The sequence below is a fragment of the Colletes latitarsis genome, chromosome 2, assembly GCF_051014445.1.
Source record: "Colletes latitarsis isolate SP2378_abdomen chromosome 2, iyColLati1, whole genome shotgun sequence".
NCBI classification, from domain to species: Eukaryota; Metazoa; Arthropoda; class Insecta; order Hymenoptera; family Colletidae; genus Colletes; species Colletes latitarsis.
Genome location: NC_135135.1, coordinates 29,557,421 through 29,570,197, shown reverse-complemented (window position 1 = coordinate 29,570,197; position 12,777 = coordinate 29,557,421). Strand labels below are relative to the sequence as shown.

The following is a 12,777-nucleotide window of genomic DNA, read 5'->3' as shown; positions in this document are numbered from 1 at the left end:
CGCGAAATCGAATTCCTCGAGACTGGAATTCGTTTATTCTTCCTGGCAGTTCTTGGAAAAATATTTGCCTTGTATTTATTTTTTTTTTTTCTATTCGCAACGATCTATGCGAAACAATGAAACACAGCGAACGGATACAAGAATGAGTGATAGAATATGTGAGATCGTGCATAGATTAGGGTTTATCAAAGCGTGATTCAAATATTGTACTTCTTTGCGACCCACACTGACGTTTATCGTGGACGTTGATTCCCAGGTGATCGCCAGGATATTTTACTGCGTGAACAGAAGCTGGAGCGGGAGGATCTCCGTGGCTGAACTTAGAAGAAGCAACTTGTTGTCGGTGATCGCGGTCCTGGAACACGAGGAAGACATCAACCAAGTTACCGCATACTTTAGCTACGAGCACTTCTACGTGATATACTGCAAATTCTGGGAGCTCGATCGGGATCACGATCTCTTCATCGACAAGACGGACCTTACCAAGCACAACGACCATGGTGAGAACGAGTTTCTTTGCCAAATCTAACTTACTTATGCATTGATTCTTCGAAACGTGCCATTTTCGAACGATCAATTTCATTTGAGATTTTGAGATTCGTTTTTAAGGATCGTTCACTACGTTTTAGCCCTGTCGAAGCGTATGATAGCAAGAATATTCAGCGGCGCCGTAACAAGGGGCGGTATGAAAAGTGGCAATGGCGTCCAACAGCCCCAGGATAAGATGAGCTACACGGAGTTCGTGTGGTTCTTGCTGAGCGAAGAGGACAAAAATCATCCGACCGCGATCGAGTACTGGTTCAGGTACGAATAACAAAGATAAATTGTTTATCCGTAACTCTGTCTATCGTCTAGCACGATTTTTTTCAACCATCGTTTCGTTTGTAAATAATCGATAGGTGCATGGACCTCGACGGAGACGGATATCTGTCGATGTACGAACTGGAATACTTTTACGAGGAACAATTGCATCGTATGGAGGCAATTGGACTGGAGACGTTGCCTTTCGAGGACTGTCTCTGTCAGGTAATTGTAACATTCACTCTCAAAGATGTCGCGAATAAACTTGTAAAATAAAATCCTCTTTGGGTTTTGTATTCCTTGCGTTTCACATTTGTAAAGAAGGAATTGTTTTACGCAGATGTTGGACATGATCAAACCAGCGACGCCAGGAAAGATATCTTTGAACGATTTGAAGAAATGTAAGATGACCTCGATCTTCTTCGACACCTTCTTCAACCTCGAGAAGTATCTTGATCACGAGCAGAGAGATCCGTTCGCATCAGCGAGAGAGCATGATCCTGATGGCCACGAGCTGTCCGATTGGGACCGATTCGCAGCCGAGGAATACGAGATGCTGGTCGCTGAAGAGAGTGGTAACGAACAGAGTGAACAGATGTAAGTATCATTTTTGTATGGCGTATTACGTTCACGGTTCATCTATACTACCTATTCTTGTACCACATGGTCGTACGAACTTTATCCGAACCTTTACGTTGATCTCTTAATTTTCGATACACGTTCCGTTCGAGTTAAAGAATAGATGAACCGGGCTCTGTTACCATAGAAAGTTCTGGCTTACCATGAAACGGAGCTCATAGCTTTCGAATTCTGGCATGCTTTGCCGTTAGATAGACAGTATGCCCCCCGCGGGATCTAACAATTTCACCTTGTACTGCGACCGTAATGACAATGGTGCGATCTATGCGTTTGTTGCAGGCTGTGTGATGATGAAATGTAACCATCATCTACAGCTCAGTAAGTAAAGAAAACAGAATTGCATGGTATGACGACGCACGAGGCCCGTGTATGCGTAATACATCGGTAGAGAATCAGCTAACTGCTTCTTCTACTTCTGTTCCTTTTATTTTTTTTATTTTTTTTTTTCAAATTTTATTTTCCGTACCCCAGAACTGAGTAGCAAACACGATGAATTGCTAATTTCAATTTGTTCAAAGTAATGTTTGGAAATATTTCAAAATCTTACAATATCTACATCAATGAACATCTATATGTATAATCAACATTATGTAATGTTGGGAAGTTTTCATTCTGTAATAATCGACCGAACTGTTATGTCATAGAAAATTTACCAGATACACTGAGTGAAAAACCTCATTGTGCCAGCAACAAAGATTTCATCCAACTTTCGCAACAAACAGAAGTGAAACTTGAAAATTGAATTTCATATATATTCTTTGTTGCAATTTTTTCGCAAGCCCAGATCAGGCAAAAACAGACAATCCCATTCTTTTACATTGTTTATTTTCGTTGCCGCAAATTAGGTACGATTGCTTCAACTAAACACCGTTTGTCCAAGCAGAATGGTATTTTAAGTTGCATCGTTTTTAATCGACTAATCGAGTCTTCGACGCTTTATAATAAGTATTGCTACATTACTCAATATGTTTATAAATACTATCAATAACAACTTCCTCTGTGGAAGGCAACATTTTCAACAGTATGTTTCATCTATCATTGAATAATTTGCCAATCCGTAAAGCGTCGAAGACGATTATTTCAAATGTTTTGCATCGTAGAGTGCCGTAGTCAAATCATCTGTAGCCCAACAGTTACACTTGGTTTATAGATGATCAAAAGAGCTGTAACAAAACCGATTTATTTTACCCGAAAAACTTGTTGTTTCCCCAGGTCGTACGATTCCATGCCGGAGGACGTATTTTCTCAAAACCTGGAGATGTTAGAGGGTGGATCGGTAGACATGTTACAGAGCACGGACAACCAGTCTCAAGGATACTCTGACGGTCTGTCGATGGTCAATCCATCGGACTCTATTCGTCAACAGTCCAAGAATCAATACTATGACAGTGGCGATAGCGATGACTACGCTGAAAGCGACAATTAATCTTTCGTTAGGAAATATAAGGATAGCTTGATGGAACAATGGAAAACTGAATCGAACAATGATAAAACGTCAAGAAATGTATCGGAAAACGAGGGAAGAGAGCAATGGTAGTTTGATAGTTTAATGAACAATAGAATTACTCGATGGAACAATAGGAAGCTGAGAGGAGCAACGAAACGAAAAAAGGGGAAAGCATCTCCAAGATTAATGAAAAGAAAAATGGGGCAAGTTTTTTTTTTCTAAGAGAAATGGTAGTCTGAAAGCAAGAACAGCTCGATGGGAAGAGAGTTGAGCAGTGAGAAGCTCAACGTGATCGTACAATGAGAACAAAATTAAGGAATGTTTTTTGTTTTCGAGAGTAAGAACTTGTTTTTCCATGTAATAGTAGTGTTGTGTAACGTTGTCTTCGCGAACGATCGTGTTAACGGAGGTGAAATAATTTCGCGGTGTCCTGGAATCCACCATTACGAAGTACAAATGTATCGTGGGCGTTCGAACAGCTTCGAGGACGTTTCTATAGACAATTCGATAACGAATCCGGGAACGATGTTTTTTACAGATAGGGTGGTTCTTCGACAGCGTCGTTTAGAGAAGAAGCGTTCAATAATACCTCTCGAAATCAAGAAAGAAGGTTCTGCATCACTGAACGGTTGGACGGAAAAATCAGGCCGTCGATCGACTATGTGATAAGTGTCGTTGTTCAACCTATATACGATCTATACATATTGTGTACTTCACGTTGTAAATAGACAGCAAATCTCGAACCCTTATTTTTACTTAACGTAAGAGCCACTTTAAACGCGGGTCTTTCAATTGCTGCAGTCGTTTTTAAGGGTCTCCGGATCGTGTAGATCTTGAGAACCATCCTCTGAGAACGGGGGACGTTCGTTGCTCTCGGTTCTCCGTTTTTCCGTGTATTCACGCGTACCTTTTTCTAGCTCAAAGGAAGTTATTTTTTAGAGAACAAGAAATGAGAAAGAGCAAAAGGGAGAGAATTCGCATGTTCGAGGCTGCAACAATTGGATAATTGCGCGTGAAAAGGATATGCATCGTCATCATCAGGGAACCTCTTGCCCTATGTAATCGTCTGGTAAGCTATAGTATTACACCACGATCGTATTGCACACACGAAAACTGTTCAAGGATCGTACCGAACAAAAGTAATCGTCTACGCGATTAAGACGGAGTCGGTTGGCTCGCTGGACCTTTCGTCTCTTTTACATATACTTGAAAACACACGCCGTATAACACTATGGGAGAGACAAGGCGATGCAAAGTAAGAGTCGGAAGTAAAAGTGAGCTTGAGACAAGGTTCTGGTTTATGGGACGATAGGAACGTATGTTTTGAAAAGGGAATTATATCGTTAAATTGAAATTTAATTCAAATAAAACTTGTGTAATTACAATTGTACAATGTTAAAGGGTGTTAATTGTAGTGTGCAGAGTGATAGCCTCGGAGGAAAGATATGTGACCGGGGTTGATGAAAAATGATTCTTAATTTGAAAGAACATAGCTATCCGTTGCTGCTAGAATTAGTGTAAAAAATAGACAAGTAAGAAGATGACTGCCTTCGAATTTTTCCTTGAAATTGAATTAATTTCGTTTACCAGTCGTAGTCCTAATTCTAAGATCCTAAGGTTTTAGAAAATACGATCGATGGAAAGTTACAATTTTTTTACCCAAACAAACCAGAATCCTATCTTAAGCGACCGGTTAATTTGGTCTCATCTATAACGATGCCGTGGACTATACTCGTGCTGCGTGGGTGCCCTCTTTTTCTAACGTTGCAGACTTATATAATAGTTGTAGGAGTTTTGCCGGGAGTTTCGTTTCAACGAGTTTTGGACATGGTTAACGAAACGATAAACAAGCCAAAGATGCAACGTGTTGCGTTGTCTAAAGAGCAAAGGTTATTGTAAGGGGAGCGATCAGAGGAACTTGCAAGCGCTCCGTCCTCTCGCGTTCGATCAAGCGACATTCTTTTAATTCCAATCGCGAAATTGAGGAGAGATTCTCTTCAGTCCCCTTCTCCCTTGAAAACACGAAACTTTATTGGATATCGAGCGAACGAGGTTTTTTTTGTAAAACTACGTTAAAATTACTTTGGAGCGTTCTCTCTCGAAGGGATGCATTCTAAACGTTGATTCGTTAATAGCAATAAGTTGTTCTCTTCTTTTTTTTTTTTCTTTTAACCCTTTCGGTGCTGCGAGCGTTTATAAGCGCTTATGGGCTTCTAGTCTTAACGCCGAAGGAGTTAATTAGTTTAACAAGGTGATAGAGAGGTTGTAGGAAAATTGTTGAGAATTATCGAAACGACGAAAAATCATGTTTACGAATGGACGTTACGTTTAGATTCTTTTTTAAGGGGAAGGGGCAGGGGAAACGCCATAAAGAACGTTCGTTGTATACGACGATTAGAAAAATGTGCTTCAAGATTTTGTTAAGAACCACGCGCCGCCGCGACCATAATGACTATTAAACGCGGTTCGACTTAATAATGATTTTTATAATTAACGACAGGAAGCCAAGTTGTACCCTGTTATTTGATCAGTCTTCTTGGAATCCCTTGATTGTTATTGTTAAATTGATTGCTCGTGAGATTTTATTTCTGCGTGAATTCTATGTCTTGTTACTATTAACTGAATAATAATTCGCTTGAAACGATTGAAACGTATCAATTATTTCTCATCGTGAGCGTACTTTAAAAAGAGTACCAGGGTACAATTGTATCAGTTGATCTGTTTGGAACCGCCCAAGACTGCTGGATTGTGTATATATTAATTTCTTCTCTCCGAGATATAATTTTAAATCTGCGTATATGATATTTACTCTAGTCGAAATGTGTGCTATAATTCACGTAACGAACGACCACGAGACGACGACGTTTATTTTAGATCTGTTTCGTGTTGTTTGTTAGTTAACGAAGGTGAATTGCGAGCGACGGAATGGTACGCGAAGAAAATTCCTTGTCGTAAAGGATATTTGATTCCAGAATTATTAAAATCGAAGACGTTTTCGAATGGAAACCAAATCCCTCGGATCTACCAAATTATTTTCTTGCCCGAGTAATTTTTCTAAATATAATCATAGATATCGAGCAAAAGAAACATCGAAGAAACGCGTAATTAAACAGAGTGAGGCACTCAAGACCGGCCACCTGAATAACTTGGCTGCTATTGGTGTTAGGAAAAAATGCATCAGGCAAAAATTATTTGATATCGAGGGGCTGATCGTTCGATGTTTTTACTACTAGCCTTTTGATAGGTGGAGGCATCAAGGAGATACGAAGGTCATAAATCAACGGTACTTGATCATTTCCTCAAAGTAAATTATTTTCCATCACAATTGACTTAACTCAGACCAGGAATGACCTTTCCATAGGTCATTGTATTCGTCTTGAAATACTCTATCAGAGATGACCTTCGTATCTCCTCGATGTCTCCACCTATCAAAAAGCTAGTAGTAAAAACATCGAACGATCAGCCCCTCGATACCAAATAATTTTTGCCCGATGCATTTTTTCCTATCACCAATAGCAGCCAAGTTATTCAGGTGGCCGATCTTGAGTGCCTCACCCTGTATTCTAAGCGCAATTATCGTCGATGAAAAGGTGTTCTGGAATCAAATATTTATTCTAAGACGGTGCTCCGGGACCGACGCTTGGCAAACACATCGACGCTGGTGTTATTCTTGTTGCTGTTTGCTTACTTCGGTTAATTACGTGAGCTCAGCCTGTTGTTTTACAAACCATTTTCAAATTGTTTATCCTGCACACGCGTTTACCAAGTATCGGTACCAACAACGAAACACACAACGTTCCTTTACGTTGACGAATTTCAGAGTGGTCACCGACACGATTTTTATGCAGAATCGTATTCGTGAATTTCGTCGTAAATGTTTTTACCGGGATGGTTGGTTAATCTTTTATTTGGTGAACTGACAAAATCGCGAATGAGAGTCTCATCAGCGAGATAATCGGGACGAAATTTATAAGAAAATCAAGTTTTTATCTAGAAAACGATTACGAGTCTCCAAATGAGAGATTAATGTTCACGGTGAAGCTATTTAATTTCTCTTCGTAACCGTTGGGGAACGATTTTTCGCGAGTAATCGCTTTTGTTGACTGTCCAAAGATGTAAAACTATTAACACTTTACAGTTGTATCTTTTATATAGCTCGTTATGATTTTTTTTTTACCATATACATATGTATATGTATATATATATACGTGCATATCTCTTCGTAGAGTTTTTCATCGTGACACGTCGCACGTACGCGTCGAGTTTCCATCGAACGTGTAGAAAACGTGTGACAGGGGCAAGAAAAAGGACGTCTGGTTATTTGTCATTGCATTTGGCCATGTTTTCGATTGTTATATTTATTCATTATTCTATGATAGGTTTATCACTGTTCTAGCGATCTGTTGCGCGACATTATGAATCCGAGCATCATTCGCCACGACTTCGTGAGTCTATTCTCCCGAGGAGAAAACGAATTATTTTTCACGGGGGAGAACTGGTAACGATCAAAGATATCGAATTCGTGGCTTAAATTCGCACACGCCGTGCTTAGACAGTCTTGATTAATAGACTCACGTTCACCATTTACCTACATTTTTATTTATATATTTTATCTGTGCATGAGTAGATGAGTAAGGTAATTTTGCAAGTTAATAAAAACGAATGGTAAAAGAGCTATTTTTCTCTGGTGGCAGTTTTTCATCCCTTTCTACCGTCATTGAAAAAATCGACACGGTAGTGTATTCTTGGATGACCAACACGTGCATACAAACACCACTCAGTCACATCACAAACATTACAGACTCATCCTCATCCAACATCCCAATCACGATTTAAAATCCTTACTCATCCTGAACCCCGCACCCTTCCTGAATCACACTGCCCCTTGACCAGTCTCTACCTCTACCTATCTCCAGCAATAGTATACAGGGTGTTCGGCCACCCCTGGGAAAAATTTTAATGGTAGATTCTAGAGGCCAAAATAAGACGAAAATCAAGAATACCTATTTGTTGATGGAGGCTTCGTTAAAAAATTATTAACAATTCAATTCGAAAATTTCAAATCATTCTGGAAAAATTATTTTCGGTTGCGGGGGTCAATTGCAATCATTTTTGGTCATTAGACATACCCCAGAAATCCTACCCCTTTTCGAGAAAAAAATTCGAGTAGGTGTGAAATTTTTCAACAAAATTAAAAAATTTCAAATCATCTAAAAAAATTATTTTTAGTTACGGGGGTCCATTACAATCGTTTTTGGTCAATAGACATACCCTCGAAATCCTGACCAATTTCGAGAAAAAAATTCCTTACCAAAAATATCATTTCTGGCCAAAAATGTTACCTCGAATTTTCATGCGAATCTTTAAAACGTCGTAACTTCTGAACAAATTGGACGATTTTAATATTTAAAAAAGCAATCAACGCGTATTTTAGTGAAGAATATGTAGAAATTTTAAAAATATTGGAAAAGTTGTTCCTTGACCTCGTAAAATGCGAAAAACCCCATAAAAATGGGCCGAAAAAATACATTGGCTGAAAGATTTACTCGTATACCTTGTCTCTGATATTACTCTAGAATCTTTGATGAATAAAAATCAACCTAGCGAAGAAGCTCTATATTTATGATGACCTATGCAAAGCGGATCGCAGCCTAATTCGCTAATACTATTTAGTTTTTAATTAATAATTGCATTACCCAGCTAAGAGTGATACGATTATTAATTAAACGGTAAATAATATTACCCAGGTCTCACCACGTGGAGGTTGCTGCGAATGGAGACCCACCCTAACGATGCATAACCAACGAAGAGAGTTGAAAGAATTTGTCTTGAAATAAAAATAACCTGCCTAACATAATGCGTAACCAAACACCTGCCTAACTATAAATCTAAATTCGTTTATTATATCAAGAAACAATTCTAAATTCGCAGCCATTAGCTCGGTGTCACCCACGAAGAATAACTTTTCTAGCATGGGTGACACCGATTACCAGGTCTCACCACGAGGAGGTTGCTGCGAGTGGAGACCCGAAGGGAGATAGATGGAATCAAAGTTCCATCGATCTCCCTTTTACATCCTTAGAAGCTAAATTACTAAACTAGAGAGATAGAAGGAAGCAATGTTCCTTCGATCTTCTAGTTTAGTTATACCAAGTAATTATTTCGTTTAAAAAGGGATGAAGGTAAATCGAGGGAGACGCGACGCGACGCGATACGACGCGATGCACCATGCAATGGTGCAAGGAACGAGAGACGCGACACGCGAACCGAGTAACTGGTCAAAAGGGTCAGCTCGTTGCCTCTTGGCAAGTCCGATCGAAGGAGAAGAGAATCGACGCACCCGACACAGAGGTTCCCCATTTCTCCCACGCATCCTGTTGGGAGCCAACTGGACCCAACTCGGGATGTCTGACAGAGAGAGGGATCGTGTGCCGGGGCTACCGTAGACAGGAACAGTCCCTGATCCCCTCTAAGGCCGAAATACTCTTTCCCTTGGATCGTCTTACTAGAGGACGGCAACTGACCCTTCGGACGAGCTAAACGGCCGATCACTTGCTTTCTACATGGAAGCAGTGGTGATCGGAACGAAGAAACGAGGAAACGGGTGAACGAGAGAAGCTAGTTGGTAAAGAATTACTTGGCATATACGCAGACGCATACATGGGAGTAAATGTACCAAGCAATTATTTTGTTTAAAAAGGGGTGAAGCTAAATTATGGGAGACGCGACGCGACGCGACGCGATGCTGTACCGTGCAGCAGATCTTCGGATCGAATCGAGAGAACGAGAAGCTAAGTTAATAATTGCTTGGTATCGCGGCCTTAAAACTAAATTTACTCTAAGGGCCTTAGAGATAAAAATCCCTCGATGTCCTTGCGTTGTCGTCCCACGATGTCCCGCGATGTCCAACGATGGCCTGTAAGTAAGCTGAAACTACAAAAGTTTGCATTTGCGATTAGTTAACACAACATATACAGAATAAAATAGAGGAACAAACACATTCGCAAACGAGGAGCCAGAAGTAAAATATGTAAGAAGACCAGACAAATGAAAGCGAGGCAAAACGATAGATTCGAGCCCAGCAGACATTTGAATGTCGAAAAAGAAGTAAGAAATTGGAGATTGAGATATCACTCGCCACTGTGTCGATAGTGGTCAGTGAAACAGATTTTACATCGGACAAATGAAACAAGGAACCAGTAGTAAAATATGGAACTGGACCAGAGAAGTAAAAACAAGATGTAACCCCACATTCAAGCCCAACAGACGCTTCAAGGTCGAAAAAGAAATTAGACAGGGGAGATTCGGAACTCACTCTCTACTGGTCACTACTGGTCACTACTGGCCACTAATGGTCAGTATTGGTCACTGGAGTTGTCCAGTGCTCGGCCAGTGGTCAGCAGTGGTGAGTAAAGGTGGAGCGCTGACTCACGAGGTTCCGTCACGTCCGCCAGCCTAGAACAAAAAGAGAGAGGGAGAGAGAGTCACCGGCAATTAGCCTCAGGCAGAAGAGTTAAAGGGGTGGGGAAGACCGTCCTTGGCGAGTTCACCAATTAACAGTTAACCGTGCCTTTGACCGAAAAATGAATATTCTATGCAAAATGGTATTAAAAACAATTATTTATACAACCCAGGCTATCGAGCATTATTTAAACTATTGCCTGATGTTAATTAATAATTATTGCAAACAATAGGTATGAAAATATGGAGAAATTCGAAGAGACTGAAAGTTTCTTTGAATTTCTATCGAGAACCAAGGTCGTACATCACGTATTCATTTCTTCGACCTTCTGTCCTTTAGACGATACTTTCTTTTGTATAAGTTTTGATCTTTCGTTTCTTATCCGTAAATTATACAGGATTTTAACAATGATACGTAAACTACGTCACTAAAATCGCAAAATAATATGTTGCAACACCCAACAAAACACACATTAATGCACACGAAGAGAAGTTGTGCATTTTGGATCGTAAATTTGGAAAATATTCAAGCATCGAGGGGTTTAATCTCGAAACATGCGAGAACAATTCTCGTGTCGGCCAATTGGAACGTTTTAAAAATATTAAAAAATATTAAAATGATTATAAATATTATATTGAAAAATTTGAAATCGTTTTGGAAAAATTACTTTCGGTTGCGGGGGTCAGTTAGAATCGTTTTTGGTAATAAACATAGTATATGTAGATCCTTAAAGTGTAGGTCTGGGTTAGGCCTGGCTTTACAGTTAAAATTCTTTGGAATCGTCGAAAATTTAAAGAAATAAAATATATTTAATAATCTACAATATTGTGGCAACGTATCTACAATATTGCCCACTGCATGGGCACGTAAGTATATTACATAATCGTGAGTGAACCGCAATGCAATTAATTATATCAGCAAATATACAAAACTGTTTCGCATTTAATTTGTTGAATTATGAATTATGTAATTGTAGATACGGACATATACTCGACAATGTTCGTGTAATTTCTAACTCCTGCATCTTGCTAATTCTTTCTTGCTGCGTATTGGATACACTTAACATTGGTTCTACATTTGCAACAATATTTTAATGGAAACACTGCTATTGTTATTAATTATTAAAAATTTTGTTTATGGAAATACACGTTTAAAGAGCCCCTGATCATATTTTAATTATTGAAAAAAAAAGAAATTCTTTCTTACCTTCATTCCTTTATGCATGTTTTGATTTAATAAAGTTAGAAATGTGTAAAACATACCTTACGTTTATGTTAATAAAAAATCAAACTCATAATACGTACATATTTTCTCTGTTTTTTATTTATATCCCCCTTTACCTATCCCATCATTGCGTGCAGCGTGAAATTTATTAAAAATCAAAAACGAATGTTGAAGAAAAATCGACAAGGGCGAAGAAATTTTTCGGATCATTCTGAAAAAATTATTTTTGGTTGCAGGGGCTAATTACAATCATTTTTGGTAAGTACACCCCCGAAATCCTACGCATTTTCGAGGAAAAAATTTAATAAAAAATCAAAATCATAATATATATTTTCCATGCTTTTTATTTGCATTCTCCTCTTCTTTTCCTATTAATTCCTTAATTTTTATAAATTGCAACATCTTATAACCCCTTATAATTACTCCAAATATTCGAATCTACTTACATTCTTCGACTATTTCTCTATACATTATTTAATATAATTAATTTATTATAATCGATTATTGAAAGCGATAGGTGTTTAAATATTGCGCTAAAAAATGCCAAAGTATAGTATCGCCACCTAATATCAGGGATTCGTACCATCCGGAGTACAGGTCCCCTCTCGCCCCCCACGATTTGGTGACGACGTATAGTATCGCCATCTAAGAACGGGATTCGTACTATCCGGAGTACAGGTCCCCTCTCACCCCCCACGAAATGGTGCCAACGTATAGTATCGCCATCTAATATCAGGAATCGAACTAAAAAAATCGTGCCAGGATCACAGAATGTTATAGGAGGTATCCGGAGTACTGGTTCCCCCACTCCGCCTACTCCTGATATACACTACCTTGATTATTCATTAATAACTCCTTTCCTGGGATTAAAATGTGAACTTTTAGAATTGAAGAATATAGTATAAACCCTTGACAACATTCAAGGATAGTTTTTACAACCATCCCGCCCGTAATTAAGACGTTATTAACGAATATCGGAAGTCGGAACTTTTACGGTCGTGTTACTGTCTGCTTTAATCGACGAATTATCAATTTTTTAACAATATCACACATATTTCCGCTATTAGAGAACCAAGTAGACATCCCTGGCAACATTTAAGGACCAATTTTGCTACGCTCCTCGCTCTAATTAATTAGTTATTAGCGATAGATCCCTAAAGTGTCGCGTTAAAAGGTTAGAAATAGTGCGCCGACTTCCGACAAT

The 12,777-nt window shown here is 39.0% G+C and overlaps 1 protein-coding gene across 2 annotated transcripts in view; it reads left to right on the top strand.

Annotated features, from left to right (window-relative positions):
- Positions 1–7,560, top strand: part of LOC143351757 (uncharacterized) — a 58,147-nt gene extending 50,587 nt beyond the window's left edge. Inside the window, exons 7-12 of one of the 2 annotated variants that reach the window (XM_076783622.1) lie at positions 257–500; positions 630–804; positions 900–1,026; positions 1,142–1,398; positions 1,720–1,758; positions 2,653–2,793. In XM_076783622.1, the coding sequence (XP_076639737.1) occupies positions 257–500; positions 630–804; positions 900–1,026; positions 1,142–1,398; positions 1,720–1,741 (825 nt within the window). In that variant the 3' untranslated portion in view covers positions 1,742–1,758; positions 2,653–2,793. Of the gene's footprint in view, positions 1–256; positions 501–629; positions 805–899; positions 1,027–1,141; positions 1,399–1,719; positions 1,759–2,652 lie in introns of both variants that reach the window. The other variant, XM_076783621.1, reaches the window with a different exon arrangement.
- The last annotated feature ends 5,217 nt before the right edge of the window (positions 7,561–12,777 follow it).